Source organism: Oxyura jamaicensis, chromosome 24 (genome assembly GCF_011077185.1).
Source record: "Oxyura jamaicensis isolate SHBP4307 breed ruddy duck chromosome 24, BPBGC_Ojam_1.0, whole genome shotgun sequence".
Classification (NCBI taxonomy): domain Eukaryota; kingdom Metazoa; phylum Chordata; class Aves; order Anseriformes; family Anatidae; genus Oxyura; species Oxyura jamaicensis.
This window is the reverse complement of record NC_048916.1, coordinates 4421550-4447355: the sequence shown is the minus strand read 5'-3', so window position 1 is coordinate 4447355 and position 25806 is coordinate 4421550. Positions and strand designations below refer to the sequence as shown.

The 25806-nt window shown below is 53.3% G+C and overlaps 1 protein-coding gene across 4 annotated transcripts in view; it reads left to right on the top strand.

Annotated features, from left to right (window-relative positions):
- Positions 1 to 25806, top strand: part of GRIK4 (glutamate ionotropic receptor kainate type subunit 4) — a 167896-nt gene that overhangs the window by 108238 nt on the left and 33852 nt on the right. For all 4 annotated transcript variants that reach the window (XM_035346077.1, XM_035346078.1, XM_035346079.1 and 1 more), the window contains 6 exons: positions 221 to 385; positions 6338 to 6435; positions 9225 to 9390; positions 12938 to 13116; positions 15905 to 15958; positions 24776 to 24937. In XM_035346077.1, the coding sequence (XP_035201968.1) occupies positions 221 to 385; positions 6338 to 6435; positions 9225 to 9390; positions 12938 to 13116; positions 15905 to 15958; positions 24776 to 24937 (824 nt within the window). The remainder of the gene's footprint in view (positions 1 to 220; positions 386 to 6337; positions 6436 to 9224; positions 9391 to 12937; positions 13117 to 15904; positions 15959 to 24775; positions 24938 to 25806) is intronic.

Below are 25806 nucleotides of genomic sequence, written 5' to 3'. Positions count from 1 at the left end.
CCGCTGCGGCAGAGACTTGGCCGCCCCCGTGTCTGGCAAGGCCGGGAGGTGGGCGAAGCGGCGCGAAAGGCCGGGCGCGGGAGGGAGGATGCGCTGGCAGGAGCAGTGATGCTGCTGCAGCGGCTGCTGGCACGGCGCTGGAGATCCCGGGGGGCGCACGGCCGGGGGTTTGGGGTGTGCGAAGTCCTACTGAGCCTAAGCTCTGCCATTCCCTTTGCAGCTGCCATCCTGGATGACCCGATGGAGTGCAGCAGAGGGGAGCGGCTCTCCATCACCCTGGCCAAGAACCGCATCAACCGCGCGCCCGAGCGGGCAGGGAAGGCCAAGGTGGAGGTGGACATCTTCGAGCTGCTGCGGGACAGCGAGTATGAGACGGCAGAAACCAGTGAGTATCTCTCCGTGGGGCTGGTCCTCCCCCGCTCTCCTCTCTGCCACCTCTCTGGCAGCTCCTGGCACGCTGCGCTCGCTGCAGAGCGTAAATTTGTTATAGCTGAGGCTTGGACCCAGGTCCCACCACGAGCGTTGCCATCACTCAGCTCAGCAGCTTAGGACAAGTTATTTTCTTCACTCCGTGCCTCAGTAAACAGGAGCAGTGATACGGGAGGTGCTGCTCCGTTGTAAAGCCCTCGATGGTGCGCAAAGAAGAGACTCTGGGCAAGTTCGGTGCAATTAAGTTATTTTTAACGCCCCGCGGAAGGCTGTGTGTCAGCAAACATGATGGCTCTCTCAGAGCGTTAGATTGGCAGCGGATTTGTTTACACAAAGTGGAATTTTCAAGTGATGTTTGAAATCATGTGGATTGAAAAGAGCTATTTTTGAGAGAGCAGCACGCCTTCCATGTTACTTAAAATCCTCTAGTGCAAACAGGTCTCTGGGATGGGTGTTCACGTCGATGCCCAGCGTGGTAACTGCACGCTGGTGAATAAAAAATCCTGGGTGGTCAATGTCCCACAGACCTCTTGGGAACCGGACTGACAGAGGCCAAAAGGATCTGCAAGAGATTCTTGTAAAAGGGAAAAATGCTTTGCAATACGATAGCTTCTTTTTAGGCTGTTTTCTGCAACAGCCATTGAGTTCAGGGGAGGAGTACAATTTTTTTATTATTATTACAAGTTGTCTTGGAGAAGCTGGAGAAATTTAAACGGGGATTTTGGACTCATTCCCCCATGGTTCTCGGTCCCAAGCCTGCGTATCCTGCAGGACATCCCAGGAAGGTGCAGCAGGATGCTGTGGGTCGGAGCAGGCTGACTTTTCCCATAGCTTTGGCCTTGGTGCTGTGCAGTCCCGAGCATCCCCGTGCCTGGGAGCCCAGCAGGCGGGAGCAGCTCCCCAGGCAGCTGGGAGGATGGGACCAGCAGCCCGGTGTGACCAGCAGGTAGCACCTTCCTTTCCTCAATTAGCATCTGCATTATTTATAGAAGCTCTCCGTTAATAAAGCGCACGTCAGCGAGTACCTGGGTGCCTATTTATAGCTCCTGTCGCCCATCAGGCAGGCTAAATGAAGCTCGTCACATGCAGCATCGCAGGGGGTGTTTAAAAGAAGCAGTTCTGTCTTTTTGGATCCCTCTTTTCAATGTTTTCTTGGTCTTCCCATCTGGTGAGGATTGTGCAAATCCAGGCACAAAGGCTGGGTCACCTGTAGGATGCCAAAGGGACGGGGACAGCCTGTGTGCTTCTGAGGCTGTGCCCAGCTCGTCCCAGAAAACACTCTCTGTCTCCCAGCGAGCCTCGTAGGAAATGAGAAAATTGCCAGCTTGCCTTAGCCTGCTGTGCATTTGAAGGAAACAGTTTTCAGATCCATTTGTTTTCCTTTCTCCTAAATCCGTGCCACGCGGCGGTGTTTCTGCAGGCTCGATCTCCAGGTGACCCCACAGCTGCGGGGAGGGTCGGCAGCTGGATTTCTTTCTTGCTTGTGATGTTGCTCTGGGGTTTTTCTGTTGGGATGTTTTTTCTAGCAGAAGAATACTCATTTGCCGAGGAGGAAGTGTTATGCACAAAACTGTTGATTTCAGCAAATGTGGTGTTGGGAGAACGTGGAAATGGGATAAGTGGGGGAGAGGCAATTTTCCGTTCTGAATTTCTACCTCGGGGAGATTTGCTTTGTTTTCTTTACTTTGATTAAAGAATATAAGAAGTAGAAACTGGAGCAAAACGGCTTGATTTTGGTGAAGTGAGAACTCACAGAATCCTGCAATATGTTGCCTTTTCTTCAGAGGGAAAAATGTCTGGAAGCATTTCTTACAGGAGGAAAAATCTGGATTCTGCATGATTCCACCATTAATGTCACTGAAGTTATTCTTGATTTATTCTCCTAGCAGAGGCAAATCAGATCCTGTACCTTAAATATCAAGCCTTTCATGGCTTTCAGTTGTCTGACTTTCCAGTTTCAACACAGCACTGATATTTGTTATCGCACGTAATATTAATAAAAGCCGTTTAGGTCTTTTAACCTATGGCTGCAGAGCAGTTGGATAGCTGTTTAATAATGCTGTTCTCAAATCCCGTGCCCTTTGAAATCCCCCTTAAATATCACAGCACGCTTACCTGGCCGGCCTAGGAATGCTGCTGCCACATCCCATTGTGGTGTTCTGTCTACGACTGGAGCTTCAGGAGAGGGAAGACCTTTTGCGAGTTGGTTTTCAGTTTGGCACCGAGCTATTTCCCTTCCTTTTTTCTCCTGTCTGACTCAGGCATCTTCCTGCTAGGGACCACAGAATCACAGTTCCCGTAGCAGGTAAAATCTGAGTCAATTGTATTCATGCCTGATTTGCTGTTCCGGCTCTATGTATGAGTGAAGGCAAACGCTGACTGTTCCCGTAAGCGACACCTGTAAAGCCCCGTGCTTTGAGGTGGGTTTGTAGTGGAAGGCTGGGGACTGAGCTGTTTTGCCCTTCTAAGTAAAGCTTGAAGCTTGTTTTCTCTTTGTGTTTGATGTTTCAGCTCCTTTTACAGAGATCCTAAACAGCTCGTTTAATCACGTCTTTATCTAAAACACCTTATTCCTTTTGATGCCAAGGGAGAGACAGGTTTTCTACTTGTCACCCTGTCCTCTGTCGTTTCATCCTTCTTTTCAGCATCCCTCTGTTGTCAATCCCAACATTTCAGGGCAGGCCAGCAGTCAGAGTGAGCAACCAGATGATTTTTAATTTCTGTTTATTCACACCGCTATTTCAGAGCCCATTCAGTGACTTTGGTTCAGATGTGCTAAGAACCATCCCATCGTTTTTGTGATCCCGTTGGATTTTGCATTTAAGCCAGCTGCAGCTGATGGGCTGGTTGTGTTGCTGCTAGGAAGCATGAAGGGTGCTGCGGGGAGCACTCCTGGCACTCTCCGTGCCGCTCTCTTTAATGCACTTGGTGTTTTTTGCACAAGAAGCCCCTCCTGACCGCTCCCCGTTGTTCGAGATCCCCTGATATATTTTGCAATCATGGAAACGCTGCGGTAATTGCACACCTTCCCTGCTCATCTATTTTCAATTAGAGGCAAGAAGCTTCTTTGCCTGCCACCTCCAACCTTCGCATCAGGTGTCCGTATGCAGGGAAGGAGGTGCTGTGCCCTGCGATGCTCACACCAGAGCGCTGTCAGCTCGGCTTCGTGCAGGCAGGGCTCGTGCAAACACTTCCAAAATGCCCCGAGGTCCTGGGAGGGCACTGCCTGACCATGTGGGTGTGCACATGTTTGTCTTTGAACCCAAAAAGGCACAACAACAAGTGGGTAACGCTTGCATTATATATGCCTGTGCATCCACGTGGATGGTTTTTAACATTCACATGCACACAAAGTCACCCCAGGGTCCAATATTTGGTGGGATTTTGAGTTCTGGAGCACACGAAAATTGGATGCAACCTTGGGCAGAGGTAAGTGAGTTTGCATCGACCGACACCGTGTCCTGCACAGCGTACAGCCTACGTGGCACCCCTGTGCTGGGGTACAAGCGGCCAGGAGTGGCAGGCGCTATGCCAGACTCCAGGTTTTGTTCTGTGCAGTTATCAGGGATGGGTTTTGGTACCGAGCTGACGTTCCTGAAAGCGCCTGTCTGAATCCACCCTGCCCACGGTGGTAGCAGGGTTAAGGCTTCTCCTCCTGCAGAGACCAACAGCACCAGGTAACGTTGTGAAATGGGAAACGTGTTTGGATTACGGGAGGAGAAGCTCTCCTCGACATGGACGAGGCCTTTGCCTCGGGCGCCTCCGCTTTGTTTCCATTCACTTCCCTTAATTTCGCTGGATGTTACACCCTTGGAGAGCCAAGCGGGTTCTTTTTCTTCTGACAGCTGTTGCATCTCCGTTGCTATGGCTACTTAACCCACTTCTTGTTCTCGACGGGCGAGATGAGAAGAAAAGCGCTCGCCAAACTTTCTCCAGCGTGCTCAAAGCAGTTCCCCCCCCCCAGGACTTTTGCCCCGCTGACCCCTGGCTGAGCAGGGCTCGGCAGCCCCTTCTTGTTGGTGCTGAGCAGCAGAGCACCCGCGGGGCCGCCGCTGTCTGCTGAGCATCACCGAGACGGCGTGCGGGGTTTTCAAACGCCAGGGCTCTTATTTGAAAGGATCTCCTTGAAGAGGTATAAGTGCCTGTAAATTTTTAAGCAGAGAGGAAAAGCAAGCGCCGGGTTCCTTTGAAGATGCCACAGCAAAATATCGCTCGTGGGCTGCTTCAGACTGAGACGGCGCAGGACGAGAGCGTGGAAGGGAGGAAAACCCCAGAGAAGGGGTTTGTGTATCATGGGCACCTTCTGCGAGAAGTCGGGGCGATTTGCACGTACAGGGACCTGGGAATGTGTGGAGGTTTTTTGGAGAGAAGTAAAACAAAAATCCCCAAAGGGACAAACTCAGGTTTTGGCTTCATAATTCAGCCATGAAGCAAACAGAGATTTATAAAGTGTGAGGCTGGAAAGGACCACCTCAGTTGTATGCTCAGGTCCTCTGCAGCAAGTGGGCTGTAGGCATTTGCCTACTAAACGCTGCGCCCAGCCCCATATCTTGTTGTTTTAGTTTTTAAACCAGCAAAAAGCAGCTCAGTGTATGCCCTCATCTCCTGTCCAGCCTTGATTTAAGGACCTGAAGCTGATAGAAGACCTGCTCTGTTCCGTGGTATGACAGTTCTGATGATGAATTCTCTTTGCTACAGAAAAAATATGTTCTGGTTTGAGTTTTTCTAGCTCCTCTTTCCAGCTGTTGAGCACAGCTAACTTCTTACAGCCACTGAAACGTAAACACGAGACCTGAAGGGGCTGCGCGCTGAGACGGGCCAGCCGTGCCGTGCTGAAGAGGCAGCATCTTTAAAATCTCTGCTTTTTGGTATCTTGGCTTGGTTTTACATATGACAACGCTGTGAGATTGCTCCTGACAGTGCTGATAAGTAGCTGCGGTGCCTCGCTTCTCCCCCGTGGTATGGTCTTTATTCAGAAAGAAGTCGCTCGGTGCTCATTGAGCAAACTCAGCTTTGTCTGCCCGGTGTTCCTGCGGCTTCTCCTGTCCAGGGAGAAAGGATCCGTGCGTGACGGTGCTGAAGCCACGGCTGGCAGCAAGCCTTCCTGAGCCCTGGGATCCAGGCACGAGGGGCTTTGCCTTCTGTTTGCATGCAAAGTGCTCCAGAGCAGCGTTTCGGAGCGACACGGCGGGTTGGGATTGCAGCGGGCAGGTGCCACCAGCTGGGGTAGTCCTTGGAGCGCCACTCGGCCGGAATTTGTGCTGCAAATGAGAAGGACTAAAAGGTTGCAGTTTAGCCCGGGAAGCTTGAGGGAAGAGATTGAACTTCTTCATTTTGTCAGGGCCTTTTTATTGTTTTGCTAACCTTGGTGGCACGGAGCCAGAAGATTAACTACTGCCAGAAAAGAATAAATAAAAAAATAAATCAAACCCGGTAATGTGATCCTTAGCATTACCAGCGAGCTCTGCAGAGGATGAGGGAACAAATTCAGACAAGTTTGTTTGCTGCTGGAGGATGCTTTGAAGCGAGGTCACTGCTGCATTTAGTGGCCTCCATAAACTTCGGTTTACATCGTCCCTGGACTGTAACAGTAGGGGCCAAAAAAAGCAGAATTTTAAGAGAGAAACCCTTGTTCTGAGTCAGGGGTGGGGATGTGGGGCTTGGGGGAGAGCTTGGGGGGGATCTGGAAATGCTGGGGAGAGATGGAGAGGTGGGTGTCACAGGTAGGGTGACTGCTGCAGAGGGAACAGAGGGATTTGGGGGGGGGGACACGAATGGCAGGGAGTGTATTGTGTGTGTGCAGGAGGTGATGCTGTGCCGAGCAAGGTGAAGCAGGTACTGTCAGCATCACTGTCAGCTGGAAACAGGATGGAGTCTAATGCCTGTTTCAACTCTCTGCTGCCCACAGTGTGCCAGATCCTTCCCAAAGGGGTGGTAGGCGTCCTGGGACCTTCCTCCAGCCCAGCCTCCAGCTCTATTATCAGCAATATCTGCGGGGAAAAAGAGGTAAGTGGGCACATCCTGTGTTGGGGTCCTGCAGAGATGCTGCCCCCCGCACCCTCTCCTGCACCCACCGGCTGCTGGGTGCTGCTGGGGCTCCCTGGGGGCACAGCGCTTTGCTGGGGGGTTTAGGGAGTGTGCATTGGGGTTTTGAAGTTCCTACTACCCCAAACAGCAATGCCATCGTGCAGACCCCAGCAGACGGGCTTTCTGCCCGTGGCACGGCAGGATGCCCTTGGCAGAGGGGCCTTGCTGCAGCCCTCTATTTACTGTACAGCCCTTCTTCTGATCCGCCGTGCCTGCTAACGATGAGAGCTGGCAGGTTGGCTTATCCCCTCCTCTTAATGCTCTTGCAGGTTCTTTTTCCATTTCCTTCTTCACTTCTGCCTCCCTGGTCCTTGTTTTCGTCTCCGTCACCTTTTACTTCAGCTTCCCTCACGTGCAACACCAGTGTCAGGGCTGACAGGGGTGCAAGACCCCAGCTTGCTCTGGAGGATGCAGATCCCGCTCCAAATGACATCGCGTGTGTGTTCCTCTGTGCACTTTTTGCACAGTCCCCTTGGAAAGCTGCACCCCTTTCCGTTTGCTGCTGCTCCACCCTATAAATCTGTGTCCAGGCTGCGTGCCTGATTTAGTGCTTTATAAGCCTTGAACTGTCTTACACTGATCTAGCTCCGGTCACGGGGAAGAAATTGAGTTCTCTTCTTGTAGTTCATCCCTTTAAAGCCAGATAACATCTCTCAGCCCTCTGGTGGGCTCCCGGGAGCCTCCAAGCAAGGGGAGTGCCTGAAACGAGCACTGGAAGTAACTTGCATTCACAAATGAGTGCTGTCCTTTGTTCCGTGAGAACTGCAAGTGCTGAGGAGATGGAGGAGGTCTGTTAGACTTAGTGCTCAGGGCTACAGCAGGATGGGTCTCCTGAGTGTACTTTGCAGTGCTTTCTGCAGTTAAACGTCCCAGACACGTGCTCCATCCCAGGCAAAGGCAACTCTGCGCTAACAGATTGCAAATGTTTTTCCCCTAAAATTCCCATTCAGAGTCTGATCTAAGTCCCTTTATTTTCCCAGAAATGAAAGGCGAGTGCGAGCGCACTTCCGAGGTACTTGATTCTTGAGCCTGCCCCCAGCCGCCCCCCCAGGGATGTAAACCCACAGAAACTCCCAGGGATTTATATCTCGGGAGCATCGCTTGGTGCCGTTGTGCTCAATGCAGTGCAGCAGCCCAGCCGGAGACGTCACACTCGCAGCCCTCCACAGGTGAAGGAGAGAGAAAGTGTCCCACATTGGGCACCAGCTGGAGGAGAGATGGACCTGATGCTCACCAGGAGCCTGGGGGAAACCTTGGGGGAGGCACCTACGTCTCCTGCAGTGCCTTGCCTGCCAAAGATTCCCTTCCCTCCTGCCCCGGGAGGGGAGTTACAGGGGGCAGAGCCCTGGGGAAGGAGAGGAGGGCTCAGAGCGTGAGCTGCAGCCAGGGCTGCCGTCAGCTCGGGGTGGTGGCTGCCTTCTCCCCCATCCACATCTCTCTGTTAGAGGTTGTTGCTGCAGGTCTCTGACTCCATCTGGATCCCAGGAGCGACCAACAGGTTCGTACAGGACCTTCCCGGTCTGCTTTGCTTCCAGGAATTTGCCTTTTCTTGCGCTCTGCTCCTCCCCTGCTAACAGAGCTCGGGGTGAGGGCTGCAGCGTGAAATCGAGGCCGATAGCAGCTTCTTACTCTTTCACTCTCCTGTTGCTAACCAAACAGCTCACGCTGTCAGTGAAGCAGCCATCACAACCTACTAATGGCCTCTCCCAAGAGGAGAGAGATCGGAGGCACGGGACGATAGCTTCTGGAAGGGCTAATCATGGAAGAAAAGAGGACTTGACAGTCCTCTAATGAAGCAGAAGCAGATGTTTCCCTTTCTGTCCTCCGTTTCTTCCAAATAATTCACTCAGCAAAAGGGAAATGATGTTACCGGCCCCCACTTGGCCACCCCACGGTGTCTGGGCTCCCGCGGTGCAGGGTGGCAGCAGAACAGGGAGCCCAGGGGCTGTCCTGCAGCGCGGTGGCATCCCCGTTCCCCTGCTCCCAGCACCCTGGGAAGCAGCATCCCTCTCCCACCTCCTGCTCTGCTTTATTAACAACAAGCCCAGCGATGTTAGGACTCGTGGTTACAGCCCTGCTGGAGCTTGCCCGCTGCACAGCCACCTGTTACCTCTCCGCTGATCAAAAAACCCCAAAGCTTCTGGCTGCTGCATCTGTTCCTCTCCCTCGCGAGCCTCAGCAGCGCAGGGTCATCATGTTGCTCCCTTCATCTCTCCTAATTACCCGGTGGCACGCGGGGACTGCAGGCAGAGGTGGCCGGGCAGCACTTCAGCCAGGTAGCACAGAGCAGCACGGGCTGGGCACCTGCCTGTGAAGCATCCTCTGCGTTTACCCAGGCAGCAAGCCCGAAATGAAGTGCAGGCCCGGCTACAATTAGTACCCAACCTAATGAGGCTGAAGTCATCTGGAATGGTTTCCTGTGCTGTAATCACAAACCCCGTTGCCTTTCTCTGAGTGGCTCAGCAAGACTTTTCCTGATCCGCTCCTTCCCGTGGCTTCTCGGGGCTGCGATAATTATTTTTCCTCTGCTCCTGCACAGTTCCCACCCTCCTCTCCTTGCTCCAGTGATGCTTCTGCGGTTTTATTGGGATATTTCACTTTCTGCATGCTGCGCGTTTCACACCAAAGGTCCTTTATGGTAGATTTACTTGTTAGGATTTCTTGTTTCCCTCTCTAATTATATTCCCTTTCCCCTCCTCCCCACTTAGGTTCCTCACTTCAGAGTGGCACCGGAGGAGTTCCTGAAGCTGCAGCTCCAGCGCTTCACCACGCTCAACCTCCACCCCAGCAACACCGACATCAGCGTGGCCGTGGCAGGAATCCTGAATTTCTTCAACTGCACCACCGCCTGCCTCATCTGTGCCAAAGCTGAATGTAAGTCATTGCCAGGCGGGGTTAGCAGCCCCCCTGCTCCTGGTTGCCTTTTTTTTTTTTTTTTCATCTCCCTTTGCGTGCTCGGTGCTCGTTGGAGAAAGACCGCGGTGGCTGGTGTGTGATGGCTGGAGGGTTGTGCAGCTGCTGTGCAAGGTTTTGTAGCAGGGGCTCTTCAGGCAGAGCAGCCCGAAACAAGGCAGACCCCTCCCAGGGCACATTTTCCACCCCGGTGCCCTGTGGAGGTGTTTGTTGGAGGAGGAAAGGGCATGGGGAAGAGACTCGCCTGCCTTCTGTTTGACTGTCTGTAGAGTGTTTTGCTTGCACAGATGGGTTTTTGGAGAAAAAAAAAAAAAAAAGAAAAAAAGTCTTAAGCTTGTTCCTGGAGATTATTCTAGGCGATTTTTCACTTTTTTGAAATATCTCTCTCCCAAACCCACGTGCAGTTTGTGGCCTAAAAGCAGGACTTGATTAATAGCCTCTACACCGCACACCCTCTCGGGCTCTGTAGCCATACATCTGCCGGTAATTGTGCATCTGGATGCTGGAGTGTTCACCCCAGCGAGCCCCGATTCATCTCTGCAGAACTCTCCTAGCACGGCAGGAGCAGGCTCTGCATCCCAGTGCTTCGAGCAAAGCGTGCCCTGTGCCTGTAAGGTCAGCGTGCGGGGAGCTGCTGTGGAGCAGCCCAGCCTAGCTTGCTTTTAATTTCAGGGAGCCAGATTCATTAGCACTAGAGTTTACCTTGCAAACCGGCCTAGAAAGGGGTTTTGAGGGGGGTGCATGGATCCAGCGAGAGCCCTGGAGTGCTGGCAAGAGCTTAGCAGTCTCCGATGGTGGGGCTGAGTATCTAGGAGAGGCAGCGACCTTCCTAAACTGGGACAGGCAGACTTCACACCGCCAGCTGGGCTAGTGGCACGCTGCTGTGGCAGACTCCTGCACAGGAACAGGAGTAAGAGAGTGTTTGCTTTTTCTTTTTGCTTTATGCACCCGAGGAGATGACATCCTCAGCATGTGTAATCATTAAATTGCTTTTGGTAGGCACGCTCAGGTTTTAGCCTAGCAGAGGACCTGACCCAAATCCTGCAATTAAAATAATTCGAATAGTCTTCTGCGTTACGTTTAGCGCTGGGATTTTTCATTGAGTAACCCTAACCTTAAGAAAAAAGGAAGAAAAGAGAAAAGGAAGGAAAAAAAGAGGGAAGAAAAGATAATTGGGTGTCCTGACCTGCTGTGCAGCGTGCTCGCAGTCCTGCCCTTGCTGCTGCCAGGCACAGAGCACACACACACACACACCAGCTCATCGCCCTTCTCCCCAGCTACCTGCAAAAAAAAACCAACCCACACATTGCCTCCCCTTGGATGCAGCCTGGTTATCACCCTTTTAATTAGGTTATCACCCTTTTAATTGAATCAGCCCGGTTTGTTTTCCTCTGGTGTTCCTGGGTAAATGTAGGAGGTGCTGTGCAGCCCAGCTCCAGGGGAGCACTGGGGTGGGTGCCTTTCGTGCACCCACAGAGTGCAAGAAAGGCAGAATCCAGCTTTGTGCAGGAGCACAAGCCCTCGTTTTCCCCTAGGACAAGCAGTGCTCCTAGGCACAGTCCTTAGACAACTGACTCGAGGCACTCTGGGCTTTCGGAAGGTTCCCCGGAGGCAAATAAGGGAGTATAGGAGCTGTCTGCTCATCAGTGAGGGAATCTTGTTTTGAAGGATGTTATTATTTAGCTCCCTGGAGGGAAAGTCGTAGCTGTTTTGGTTAAAGTACAAGGCTGTGTGATGGGACTCCTGGGTCCTATCCCGTCGTGCTCGTACTGTCACTGGAAGAAGTCGCATCCTTCCTCTGAGGACTGATTGTCGTTTCTGCTGGCAGAAGCAGAAAATGACCCTCAAAGTCGATGGAGTTAGGCCAGCGTAAGTGTACCGCAGCGATGAATAGAGTTAAGGCTGTGTGACTGTTTCCCTGGGGTGTGGAATTATTAGGTAGCTTGTGGATTGTCCTGACCCGGAAGGCTTTGTGTGATTCTACAGCATCCTCGGGCCTCAAAAGTCAACTGCAGAGCAGCACTGGGGTGGATGCCATCATAAGAGCTACTCGGCAAGCCCTGACCACCACCAGGAGGAAATAACAGCCAGTGTTTAGGAACTGACCACCAAGGATTGCACCAGCAGAAACCCCACAAGCAGAACTGCAGCAGAGGCACCCTGGAGGAGCAGGTTTATCTGCAGGGAGTTTAGAGGTGGCTTGCTCTGTCCCCTCCAGGACCTGCCCTATTTTGTGAGTTTCCATCCCCTCGCAAGCCAAGCCGTGGGGTAAACCCAGCTGTGTCCTGCAGCTGCAGGGATCCCACAGCAGCCCCTGGGACCCCAGCTCTGCCCCAGCTTCCCCACTTCTGCAGCACCAGGTCCTGCTGGGCCGAGCTGAGAGCAACTTTGGTGTTCACGGGGCTGCTGTTCGCAGCAACCTGTGTGATCCCTTGCAGAGGCGGGGTAAGGTAAAAACAAACCTTGGGAGAAGCAAATGTGAGCTGTTCGTGTGAGCCAGCACACGGAGTAAATACCCAGGTGAGGTCCAGGCTGTGCCTCCTGTGCACAGGAGGAGTTCGCCGGCTGCTGAGAAGGATCAAGAGGAGACGTGATCCAGAGAAGCCTTGGCTGCTGCTGAGACCCTCGCTGAGTTCCCACCTGCAGCTGGGGAAAATGCAAGAGGCGAAAGCATCGTAAAGAGCTCAGGGCAAACTCAGCTTGCTGGAAACCTCTCACTGGGAAGGAGAGGCCGCTCGGCTTGGATGGACGCCTATTAGCACGCTGCTTTGTTACCTTGGGGAGATGCTGGGAGCCCGTGAAAGCAGTGCTCTGCTGCTAACCACGTTGGGTCGGGTGGCTCCGTGTCCCCTGGGCTCCTGGTGAGGAAGGGGCAGGTGAGGAGCGGGGCTCTGACCCGAGCCTGGCCCCTCCATCATCCTGGCCTGGTGCCTGCTCGTGGTTCTGCTCCTTGCATTTCCTTCAGCTCAGTTTTTCTCCTTCCTTTTGGGCCGTGTGGCCACGCTAGCTGTCTGTGCCTTGCTAATGATTAAATCCTGTGGCCTCTGGTCAATCAAAGTTGACAGAGGAGGTTATTTCCCGAGGAAAACCAGCAGCTGGCTGGAAGAGACAGATTCTATCAACTATTCTCTCTCCGCTAAGAAAAGCTGCGGCAGGAGCTTTGACGTCTTGTTAGACATCAAAGCAGCCATGCTGGAAGGAGCCCTTGCAGTGACCTCTCTGCAGGGAGAAATTTCAACCGGCCCTGCCGGAGGCGAGAAGGCAGAGGGCAGGGGGGGCCAGGCCTCCCTGCTGCAGGTACTCACGTGGAGGGGCTCCATCCTTGCTGCCCCACGAAGGAGCCTGGACTGCAGCCACGGGCTCTTTCCTTTGTCACGTGCAGCCACGGAGCTGCGGGGCTGCTTCCCTCCAGGAGTGATTGTGGGGCAGGGTAGAGCTGCTTTTGGAACCAAGCCCAAAACATCCAGGCGTCTCCTTATTTATTTTCTCCTCTCCCTTTTACTTGCAGGCCTTTTAAACCTAGAGAAGTTGCTTCGCCAGTTCCTCATCTCCAAGGACACGCTCTCGGTCCGAATGCTGGACGACAGCCGGGACCCGACCCCTCTGCTGAAAGAGATCAGGGACGACAAAACGGCCACCATCATCGTGCACGCCAACGCTTCCATGTCCCACACCATCCTGCAGAAGGTAGGTGCCGACCAGGCGTCACGGCTGCCAGTGCTGCTGCTCCCATGCAGCCAGAGACCGCGTGCGATGCACGAGCGTGCGCGTGCAGGTCTCACTGACAGTAACGTCTAAAAATTCCTGCAGTGACGCTGGAAATGTTCTCTGCCGAGAGAGGGATCGCCACTGATGGACTTTCTGGGGGAAATAATTTACTCGTGCTTTTCGGGGCTATAGAAGCAAAGCTTTAATTGCTCGGAGCTGGTGTGTTCGCCTTCTGGAAGCGGTGCCTGCCCCTGGCTCCTGGTGCCACCAAACAGCCCCGGGGGGCTGCTGAGCTCTGTGAGATTAGTCAGTCAGTCCAATCGGTTTTCCTTATTTATTTTTTTTTTCCCTCCAAATACATTTCTAGCTTTTTGCTTCCTCTTTGATTGTCTTATTAACCAAGATTTTATTTTAATCGTGTTTATTTTTAAATGGTCTCTTGCTGCAATTTTTAGCGTTTGTTTTGATAGCCTCCTTCAAAATTGAGCAGTGGCTCCAGATGGAGCCCGGAGTTGTGTGTAGTTCCCCACATCCTGGAAGGAACAAGAAGTACTTTTTTGAATCAAGGCCGAATCCAGGCAGTGGTGTCCCCCTTCCCTTTGGCTGCTGCTGCAGGCATTACCCACGGTGTCCTGGCCGTGTTATCAGGGCACTTCAGCACCATCTCAGATTTATCCCTGGTGACAGCCAGCTGAAAAAATTAGCGCTGCTTTATTATCCCCCCCGAGAGAAGATTTTTATTCTGCTTCTTGCAATTTTGCATATCTCAATAGGCACTTTGGGGTATTCTGGGGGCACCTCTGTGCCTTTTTTTAAAATTTTGGGGGTGTTTTTTTTTCCCTGATCCCCATGTCAGTAGGGCAGGAGCCTGCTGCCCCCCTCCCTCCTGTTGCTGTAGTGACCTCCTGCAGGCACACGGCAGTGCTCAGGCACCCGCGGCCTCCCCTCCCTGCCCGAGCATCCTCCTGGCACCACTGATGGAGATGTCAGAGACTGCCGCGATTTTTCAGCAGTTCAGTAAAACCTGGTGTAATCTTCCCGGCCAGAGGATTGTAGGAGTGGGAGGTTGTAAATAATGAGCTTGTGGTGCGGTGGCTTCTCGCACCTGGGGAGGCTGGGAAGTGTTTTCTTTACGGAGCTGCAGCCGGAGCAGGGTTGAGGAGCTGCATCCTGCCCAAAGGTGACCGAAAGCAGGAGAAACGTGCCAGCGTTTTGAAAGCGCCATGTGTCGGGGCTGCCTCGGCAGAGCCGGCCTGCCTTTGGACGACGAGGGAAACGGCAATTTCTCATCTCACCCTCCACATATGGTCTGGAGACACATGGTTGCTTCCTCGATTACCAGCCTGGCCCGGCCGCCCACCTGGCCGCGGGCACGCCGAGCGGCTTGGGAGCGCTGCTGCGGAGCCGCTCCGTGGCTGCCTTTGGTTTTCTGCCCTTGAAATCAAACAGGCTGACTTCAAAGTAGGTCACACGGTGCTGACATTATCGCTGTCCCCAGCAAGGGAGAAGGGAGGGACGTGGGTGCCACGTTTTATTGTGCAGGAGGTTCGAGATGAGGCAGTTTTTGCAAAGCTGGCTGAATGCTTGCAGTGGGGTCGCGGTGCTCTTCTGGTCAAATGATTTTGCTGTGGCCGTTTTGGCACCTGTTTGAAGGACGCAGGGTGCCAGCGCGCGACTGATGGGCTGGGCACAGCCAGACCGAAGCCACCATCGGTCCCTCCCTGCCTCCAGCGCCTCCGGGTGGTCTGGGGCGATGGGCAAACCTCCTCGCCAAGGTCCGGCAGCTGATTTGAGACCAGCTGTGCTTGGCAGCGAGCCACAGGCTTCGGGAAGATTTGCAGATTAATCCTGAGCATCTGTTCCAACAACCAGCTCCTGGTCTAATGAGAACTTCGAATTTTGGAGAATAACTTCAATGATCTGGTCTGTGGTCTCCAGAACAGATCATCTCACAGACGAATCCACGTCCTTCTCCCTGCGTCCCCATACGCTCTTACCCCCTTCTCCTCTGCTCCCGAGGCCATCACAATCCTTGTTAGTTCTGGAGAGCGGTTGGAGTTGCTAGGTTTCATTCCTGTTCATTAATTTTCGGGACTGGAGCTCGAATCTGGCAGGCGTACGTGGGGAAGGCACCGCTGGGCTGACTGTCCTTTCTCTGCCATTCCACGGGAGCTTTTCCTGCCTCGCTCACCGCGTCCCGGTGCTCGTAGTGAAAGGAGACGAGCGCTGAGCCCTTCCAGCTGCTGCGTGCCCTCATTTTGTTCAAAAATTACGTTAAAAAAAATCCCCTCATTAAGTCGATAGTTGAAGAGAAGTAGTGCCAATTAACAGGGAAGCAAACCTCACCTAACCTCTCTTTCCTCAAAACACGGCAAAACCAAGGAACATCATCCAGGGGCTCTGGAGGCTTCAGGATCCCACTTGGGTTTGGTACGGGTTGCTGGGAGGGGGACAGAAGGTTTTGCTCCCAGGGGCTTCCTCCTAGCAGGCTGTTCTTGTGGTGTGGACCCTCATCATGGGGTCCGGAGCTTCAAACGGGTGCTTTCTTCGTGCCAGGCACCCCTGTGCAGGTGCAGAGAGGAGACCTCGAGGTAGGTTTGGTCCTGCTGGACTTAATTCCACCTTGTGCTGCTGTGTCCCAGCCGTCCCGACACGGGGGGAGACAGCAGCGATGAGGACGGGAAGGGAAATGTGGCCCCGTGTCCGTGCTGGAGCTGAGATTGAAGATTGTTGTGCTGGGTCTAATCTCCTTCCCTATCCTTCGCAGGCAGCCGAGCTGGGGATGGCATCTGCCTACTACACATACATCTTCACTAATCTGGTAAGACGTTTTTCACAGCTTTTCTTGGGTGTGAGTGTCCAGCCGTGTTAATGGGAGCTGATCTCCCCAACCCAGGGAGCAGGGGAAGAGCTGCCTGCGTGCGGGGCGGCGGGGACAGGAGCCGGGGGGGGGGGCTCCCCACACAAACCCCATTAGCTAAGGGAAGGCTGGTGCGGGGTGAGAGCGCTGTTCCATGCCGTGCAGCAGGGTTTGTGGGTGAAAAAAAGGGTTTTGGAGAGCTGCGATGAGACCTGGGGTCCTTGGGATGCACCAGGGGATGGGTGGCTCCTGGGTGGTTCTGGAAGGGGCACGCTGGAGGTGTGAGCACAGCATCCTGCTCCCTGCTCTGGGAGAAGAGCAGGATGGAGGAGGGATGGTGCTGTAAAAGTGGAGAGGCAGAGCGGGCATGACTTCAGCACGGCCCCCGGTGACTCGGCTTTATAGCTGCTAATAACGCTAATGGGGGATTGTGCGGCCAAATCCCAGAGCGCCGGGCCGAACAAGGAGTAATGGGCTTAGGAGGCAGCAGGGGGAAACCCAAAATAAACACCAGAGAAACTCCTGGTGCTGCAGCAGGCTCTCCGACGGGCTGCCACGTGGTGGGGGGAGCACTGCCCATGGGGAGAGCGGGACCTGCCCCGTGCTGCTGGTGGGGGCTGATGGAAACCAGAGCGCGCGGGGTGGGCTGGATGAAGAAGTGACGGTGCCTTCCAACCCCCGGTGATAGTCATAGTCTCTAATTTCTATTAATATTTATGCCAGGGTGTGCTTGTGCCAGGAAAGCCGAGAGCTGAATCACGCTTTGTGTTTGGGTGGGAGACAGACGGGAGCGGATGGAGCCAAACGTGTGGGAAGGGGAAGGGAGGGGAAAGGAGGGGAAGGAAGGGGGTGAAAGCCAAGGTAGCAATTGGGGTGGGATGGGGAAAGGTGTCAGAAAAGGCAAAAATACAAAAGAAGGGAAAATCCACATTTCCTACTGGACTAACAGTGTTCTGGTTCGTGCTCAGCGCTCGATCCCTAGGTCCTGACTGTGCTAAATATCAGCCCAGCAAGGAAGAGCTGCACTGCTCCGACTTATCCTCATGTCTGGGCTGGGAGGGATGGACCTGGGGGAGAGCTAAGCCCCGGGACCTGAAGATCATTTATTTTAAGGCAGCGGCTGCTGCCCTGTGGTTTCTCACCCCTGTGCCACCCGGTGGAGCTGGTAAGGAGCAGGGTCTGCAGCCCGTGAGCACCTGCCCGTCACACCACACGTTGGAGGCATGCAGCACTGCTGGAAAAGATGCTAAATTTTGGTTAGCCTCACTCACAGTGGGGCCTTAATCCATAATTTGGGCTTGTCAGTGCTACGATAGTAGACATAATCAGAGATTTCCACTTGCACATCGCCAGCACAATGGAGTCTGTGTTGCTAGATGCTGCTTGGACAATAGAAGTAAGTATAGAAATTAAGCTCCCCACTGCTTAATTAAGCCCATCACCACACTAGTTTGGAGCATGGGTGTGATTAAGCATTTTCGTGGGGTTAAGGGGTGATGTTTGTCTTTGAAACCCATTCATCCAGTGTCATGAGGATATGAGGCAGGTGAGACAGAAACGAATTCCGCTGCCATTTGCTGCCGCGGGATATTGTTCTGTTTCCCCTGCTTTATTTCACCACTTTATCCAAAAAAACAGCCCAGAGCAGAGCGAACGGAAATTTTTGGCAGGGACTACCGAAGAAGAAAGGTGACATCGGGCAAAACCTGGGCAGATGGGCGAGGTGGTTAAGGAAATTAGTAATACTTAAATGGGGACGAGAGATGGGAGCGAGCAATTTAGACTAATAAATCTGGAGGGATTATCGAGCCCCTAATGAACCCTCTGAGATTTTACAGTCGCTGCCTAATAGAAAAGATAAAATCAGAGCGAGCTGCTGCGAGGGGGAGCAAGCAAGACGAGGGCTTTAAATGGGGAGAGAGCCCATCAGAAAGGGAACACATGGTCTGCGAAGCATTAAGCTACCTGAAGATGGAAAAACAGGCCAAAAAAGGGATGGAAAAGGGGCGAAAATGCCGAATTAAACACCTGCCCTGCAGCACTAGAGGGGGGTTCTGTTCCTGTCTTCTGGCATTAATTTTATTTAATGAGTGTATCCGGCCGGCAGCCAGCTCTCTCTTGGAGGCGAGTGGCCGTGGTCCCTCTGCCACCAGCCTGTGGGGACAGGACCGGGGGTCCCAGGGGTCCCGGGGATGCCATCGGTGCTCAGAGGGGAGGCAGAGCAACGTGTGAGAGCAGCTGCCAGCCTTTGGCACGAGGCTGCGGGAGCAAACAAGGAGGAAGTCCTCAGCCCCCGGTGTGTTTCCGTGTGAGCCGAGGCGAGCAGCCTGATGTAGAAATATCCACGGGCTAATTTACTGCGTGCGAATTCATTATCAGCCACCTTCAGCCAGCTCTGGGGACCCTTGCTGTCAGCAGCAGAAGCTCCACAAATTTTCCTGGAGCCCAAATGAAACCCGCAGATCAGAGCAGGGCTGCTGCGTGCTCCTTCCCCGTGTCCATCATCTGCGTAGCGGCTGCTTTTGAGCCAGGGTGCGACCGAGCCCCCTTCTGTCCTCGTCCACCTTGTAGGGTGTCACGGTTGGACCCAAGCTGAAGAGCAACACTGGGTAATGTTTGAGAGGGGAGGGGCACAACTTGAAGCCCAAATCACAAAATTTGGTTTGAGATAATGCTGCTGATAAGGCCAGTGCATAGGTACAGCAGTGCAGGCTGCTATGAATTGGGGGGAAATGGAAAAAAAAAAGTTTCTCCTGGTGCTAGAAAGCCTGGAGCTCAGCAGTGCAGAGCAGAAGGGGTGTTGGATGCCTCCAGAATCCTGCGGTACAATTAATTCTTGTAGCTTGTTAATTCTCTGTGGCTTGTTGTTGTTTTTTTTCCTTTTTTTTTTTTTTTCTTTTTAATATAACATATGGACCTCAGGCTGGGCTTAAATTTCAAAACATTTATCAAGGAGATTAGATGGAAATAATTGAAACAATTAAAATTATTACTGTAAGAAGGGAGGTGTAAAGGAGTTTTACTCGTGCTTTGAGTCAGGAGGTCTATTGAGTGGCTGCAGGTTTGTTCCCCGACAATATTGTGCGGAGGTGTTGCTGCTGATAAAACAGCTGCCGTATTCGATTTCCAGAGCCCAGATAAATCAGCTGGGCTTTGTTTATTTGTTTCCTATTGTTCCTCCTTTGTTAGTGATTTATAAAGAGGTTGCTCTTCATATAGGGTGAGTTTTCCAAAGCTGAATTGTCGCTCTGGATGCCCCGTTGGGACCGGCGAAGCAAGCAGCGTCCAAATGGCCCAGGCAATGTCACAGATTTCAGCTCCACCGCGGGTCGTGGTGCTCAGCCCCGCTGCACGAGGTCCGTAGGCATCCCTCGCTCTCTCCTGGGCCCCGATACGAGTGAAGGGCACAGACTTTCTCCTTGGGCTTTGTCAAATTTCGCCTCTCCGGCCAGCCTACCTGCCCGGCTCCCCGAAGCCAATGCAAAGCTTTTTGAGGAGACCCAGTCATTCCCTGAATTTATGGCTTGTTTTCGGTGGCACATGGTAGGAGGACAAACAGCTCAGGTTGGTGCAAGGATGCCATGCCATTTCTCCTTATTTTGGTTAGCATGAGAAGAGGAGGAGTTAGGCGAAGCAGCGATTTGTGCCTCTCTGCGTCTTGCTGCCTGCCTGCGCTCCCTTTTACCTGTCTCGAGTCTTCTTTCTGCATTGTTCAGAGTCCTTTAGGAAGCCCAGCCCGCGTTTGATTTCCAGTCATTGAGTAAATCATCCTCTCAGATACAGCCCAGGCCCTCTGCTGTGAGAGCAAACCTCTTTTTTTCCCCCCCTCCTCGTGCTTTCTCGTCCTATTTGTCTCAGCCTCCCTACCCCCGTTTCCACGAGCCCTCCTTTTCAGGTCCCACTTGACCCCTTCCTCTTTGAGCCTTTGTCACTCCTCAGCCCCCGGGCTCCCTGCGGGGAAGTCGAAGTCAGCGGCTTGCGCTAACGATGTGGGCAGCGTTGTTTTCCTGAAGTGCTCTGTTTGAAGAGCAGCCTCCAAAATCCAACAGCTCTCCTTGCATGAGGAGATCAAAGGCCCTTCCTTACCAGCACGTGGCTCCGATGCTTTTGTGATGCTTCAACTTTGGAAGAGCAACCAGGTTATGTATGGCCAGCTCCCCCAAAGCGTCACCAACTCCACCGGGATCCCAGTTCCCCTTTAACTACGTGAACAGCCCAATAACACGGTGAGTTGGGTAGGTCATCCACATCCAATTATCCCCTCAAAAGGCCACAATTTGTTCCCATGATGAGTTTTTTTTTTTTTTTCCTTCCAGATAAATTGATTTCAACGCGTCATCCATTATAAACTTCCTGACTCTGTCGATGGTTTATAAATAAACGGAGCCTTTCAAGAAAACCATGAAATGCTTAACATAATATTGCCCACTTCAGTAAATAAATAAGCGTCTTCTTCGAGGAGCTCGGGAATAATTAGCACGCTCAGCAGCTCAGCCCCGAGGGCAGCAGGATGCAGAGTGCCAGCCTGGGAACTGTAAGCGGTGTTTGGAGGGTGACAGCTTTCTGAAGCACCAAATACCCTTGCGATGGAAGGTTTGCCAGTGTGAGGTCTTAATAATAGAGAAATGGATAATAGAGAAATGGAAGCCTTGGCCCAGCGTGCTCCTTCCTATCCCTTATAAAAACAGAGGAGGAACAGTACAGCGTGTTCTGGAGCTCCTGGTGTAAATCAGCCTCTGTCAGGGGGACGGATCCTTGGCTGAGCTCGGTGCAGGCAGCTGAGAGCACCACTGGGAGGATCCGCTGCCGACCGCGGGCAGATCCAGCATCAGAGGGTCTCTGGGGCTGCTCACCAGCACATCCAAAACTCCAGCGAAATCCTTGCAGTAATTAAGATAGGAAGGTAAACCACGGTGCAGTGAGCAAATCCTGGTTATTGCAGGGCTTTGGGGTGAGGTGAGGTGGAAGTCTGCCCAGATGGGTGAGAGCAGCACCCAGGGAGAACCTGGGCAATATTCATGGGGTCTGCTTTGGTCCACGAGTGGGTCACTTAGGAGCAGATCTGGGAGGATGCTCCATGAAATTGCTTGAATTTAAGCGCTGGCTTTGATGCTTTGCACCAAAGGGCAGGTTGCTAATCCCTGTCTCCCTCAGGCTGAGTCCCGCTGTCAGGTTTTTCACTGCTTGCTGGTTTTTGCTCAGCACCTCATTTTCCTCCTCTGTACAATGGGTACAACACCACCTGGCAGGTGCCCCCGGAGTGTTGCTGCTGCTGTCACAAGGCCGGCACAAAGGCACCCCGCGGCTTTGTGCCCCTAACAGATCGGAGACGATCGCCTCTAAATCTCCCAGCCGTAACTCACCGCCGGTGACGCCACAAAACCCGAGCTCGTGGCTTTAAAATCATGAATTACTGAGCTTGGCCGGGTGGCTTTTATTAGGCAGGTCTAAACGCTCGGGTCGCTCCCGAGGTTTTGTCTGCTGCTGCAAAGTGAGAAGGCAGGTCGAGTGCCGCATGAAGCACGCCAACCCAAGAGTGACTTCATCCTCTAATAACTCCTCCAGCGCCGTCTCCCAGGGAACCCCTTTGTATTCAATTAGCTAATGTGCGCCTAGTGCTTTGAAAATATGGAGTGCCATAGAATCGCTAAGTGTTGTTATTTAACGGCACATATTTAGTGGTTGCAGCCCTGTAGCAGAAGTCAGAAAATCTGCACTGTAATTGCCTGGTGCTGCCACAGACTTTGCTGTGATCTGAGCAAAGCCTGGGGACTTTTCTTCTATAAAAGTTCATTAATTTTGGCTTCGGACCTTCAGGGCCTGCTTTTTCTCCCATTTCAGGAAACAGGATATTGACTTTTGTTGGGTGCGCTGAAAAAACAGGCTCAGAGAGGGGGGAGAATTTGGGCAGCCGGGGTTTGTGCATCTGAAATTAGGCTTGGAGGCATTTTTTATGGTCTTCGTGCCTCGGGTTGTGCTGGTGGCATAAGGGAGCTGGTCCAAGATGGGGGGTGCTGGTGATTATTATGGGGTAAGGAGGGGAAAAATCCTTGGGAATAGAGGAGAGGAATCCTCTAAACCCTTGGGAATAGAGGAGAGGAGAGGAGAGGAGCCGTTCTGTGTCAGCTCTGCCGCTGGAGATTCTTGCTGGCTGAGGTAAAAGCCATCTTCAGTGTGTCTTGTTGAGTTGACCTCAATGAGCAGTTCTGGGATCTGACACCAAATCCCCGTGCGCCCTCTATGGAGCCGTTTGCCTGTCTGAGCCTCGTTTCTAAAACACGATCCGTATTTCTCTACCTCAGCCTGAAAAGGTAAACGTGCCACCGCTTGCGTGCAAATACCTGGCAGAGGAGGCATCGAGGAGCAGTGCCACGAGCAGGATTTACACCCCTGTTCCTCACCGTGCTCGCTGCTTGCCAGGCAGTGTTCGGGGAGGCTCCGTGCTGTCGTGGGAACGTGGGTGCTGCTGCTGGGAGGCACAGCGGGGCTGGCAGGTTGGGTGCCGAGCCCTGGGACCCGCTGGGAGGTGCAGAGCGTGAACAACAGATGAGTTTGTGTTTGCAGAACACGGCTTTGGAAGTGCCAGGCGTGCTGAATGGCCCCGTGGGAAAGGGAAATAATAAAACGGGGTCAGAAGCTGTGCTGGCAGCTAGGGGGTGGCCGGATGCTCTCACCCCGTTGCCCTCTGTGGCAAGCCTGACCTTACCAGAGCTCTTTGATCCCACCACAAAAGAAGCGTGTTCCCCAAGGGTGGTTTGTCTGTCTCATGGCACAGGCAGCGTGTGGTTCGTTTGCTTGTTTCTCACCTGGACCCACAGAACCACTTGTGCATGTTCCATGGAAAAACACTTGAGAGAAGAGGGCTGGAGCTAGAGCAGGGGGGAGAAAGAGGAGCGGTGCAGGGATGGGGCTCACCTCCCGTGGTCCCCGTGTGCAGGTGACGGTTGCTTTCTGAGCAGGACTGCAGCAGAAACGGGGTTTTCTGCAGCTGGAGCTTTGCCTGGAAGCAGACAGATGCAGAGAGAGGAGGCTGCAGGAGAAGCCAGAAGCTCGCGACGAGCATCCACCTCCAGCGCAAGCTGGGAAAAAGCTGGTGTGAGGATTTACACCAAACAGATCCGGGGCTCTTTGGTGCACAGCATCTCGTAGTAGTAGGGCACTCGGGAGGCCGCTCGCCCTGTGCACCGTTTGCCTCGCAGCTCTGCTGGGGGAGCCGTTGTTTTGCAGGGGCTCGGCACATCTCCGGCTGCTCCCTTTGCATCCAGGAGCTCCTCGGGCCCCGGTCCTCATTAGCCATCTGCCCTCGCTGCGCCGCTTGACAGGATGCCGTGGGTAAATGGATAACCTGTCAGCAAGGCAGGAGGATAATATCATTCAAATGAATCAATAGTTCACAGGCAATTTCATGTTACCTAACGTTAATGCAGTTGTGTCCAAAATGCACTTAATCCTGGGGCTGATCGCATTCTCGGGGGAGTTTGCCGGGCTGGAACAGCCTCGTAACTCCGTGTTTCGGAGATTTACAGGCATTGTTCCTACGCGCGCACATACGCAGGAAAGATAAAAAATGACTTGACTCGCTGAGATCTCCTAGTCCACCGAGCCAAAAGACATTCATATTAGTGATGGAAGAGATTGGGCACCCAGCAGTTTCTGAAACTATTACTCCCACCTTCTCGCTCCATTTTAGCAATTAGCAAAAGAGAAATTAGTGAGGAAGGCACCATTATTTCCTGCTAATAGGACGGGGAGGGCTGGACGCTCCTCCAGGAAGCCGGTCCTGCTGTATAACCACTTCCATTGACATGAGGAACAAAATCGAGCTCTCCCTTTTCGCTTGTGGTTTATTTTAACGCTGTCCGTGGCCACGTTGCTCCCTCCCCAGGGACACAGGGCTGTCTGGTGGGTGGCATCTCCTCCGGGAACCCGGTGGCATGGAGCAGCAGTGCAGGATGGTGCTTTCCATGGGACCTGTCCTGGTTTAACAGCTCGGGTTTGGTGTCGCTGCCTTGGCACTGCAGTGGTGCGGCGCCTGATGTCCACAGCCCGGTCTGGGATCAGGGTCTGGCGCTCTCAGAGGAAATTAAGAGGAGCAAATGGCATGAATTTCTTTCCAGACGTGGCCCTTCACGCTCTGGTGGTCTTGCTGGCCTGGGGATTCCTCCTGGCCGGGGTTTGGATGGACAGCCTGTGCCCGCGTGCTTGTGCCATCTGGGGCTCTCGGCTGCATGGGAGCGCTTGTCTCGGAGATGAGAGCAGAGCTGGGGCATCCCTGAGATCCCCCGGGGATGCAAGCTGGCTCTGCCTTTCCCATCACCCTCTGTCAAGAGAGAAAAGGCCCCTGGCTCTTTGTTTAGCTGAGCACAAGCCGTGCAGGGGAAGCAAGGCATCAGCAAGGCATCGCTGGCCCTTTCTAGCAGGTTGCCTGCCCCGCCTGAAACATGCCCGGTGCCTCCCTGCCTGCGCTGAAGCGGGGACGTCCTTTCTGCAAAGCCTGCTAGCACAGCTCAGGTGTGGCTGGCACAAAGCATGGCTCAGAAATGATCTTTCCAGAACCTGCTTTGGAGGATTTGGGGTCTTTCTGTGGAAAAATAAAGTGCTGGACTTGGCTGACATCTTCATTAACAGCCTGCTGAGCCCCGTCGTGGTCAGCACCCAGGATTTCCTTACAGGCTGGTGGGAAGATTTCAGCCCCAGCTTGGAGGTTGTTGCCTGGTTTTGAACTTTTTGGTGCCCGTCTTCTTTCCTGATCCTGCTTTCTGTTTTGGGCTGCTTTAGGAGTTCTCCCTCCAGCGCCTGGACAGCCTGCTGGATGACCGAGTCAACATCCTGGGGTTTTCCATTTTCAACCAGTCTCACGCTTTCTTCCAAGAGTTTGTGCAGAGCCTCAACCAGTCCTGGCAGGAGAACTGCGACCACGCTCCCTTCACTGGCCCGGCAGTAAGTAAAACCCTTCCATCGCCTCGGTGAGTCAGAAGCTGCTCTCATCCACCAGCACCGCGGGGCAAAGGAGGGAAAAACCAAGGAAAACCTCACCCGTTGGGGTGAGAGACCTTCGGGAACCAGCTGGATGGAGAGCTTTAGAGGGCTCAGCTGCACTCGAGCGGCTGTGCAGCTTTAAATGAAACCTAATCCGAATTTGATTTGTATTTGTGTGCGAGTGCAGGGGATGGTGCAGCTCCGATTCAGTGCTTCCCAGGGGAAATTAGTCCCTGTGTGTTTACCTTGGGAAAGTGGCTTGTGCAAGAGGAAGAGGCAGTCTGCATGCACGTAGCGTGGAAAATGCTTGGGCTTAGGCAGATGCCACGAGGCTGTGCTGCGCTGCGTGCTCTGGCATCTCCCTGACGAGTGCAGACCAGCCCCGAAATCTTCCCCAGGGACTGCTGGAAGCTCAGAGGGTTTGCACAGCAGCGTTGCCAGCTCGGGATGCAGGGGGCTGCGGCTGGAGCTGGGGGAAGGGAGGCAGAAAATGCCATCAGTGGAACCTTTTGCAGCTTTTATAATGAACTCCGAGTCCCCTCGACAAGCCGCGGCAGCAGTGTGCTGCTGAAAATCTTATTATTGCTACAAAGTGATCTTAAGCAGGGAAAATAAGGAGCTTTTTGCCCTTTGTGTCCAAATCCTGTTGGCTTGACACGATGCTCAGGCCATGCTAAGTATGTGCCTGGGACCAGCCTGCGCTCCCCCATCCCAGCCCTCCTGCACCGAGGCGGCTGCTGCCTGCCCTGCTACATCTCTGTAGGGTCTCTACCAGGCAGCTTTCCCTTTGGCTGGTGGTTGCAGGCCTGTTCCGAGGCATTAAAAATAGA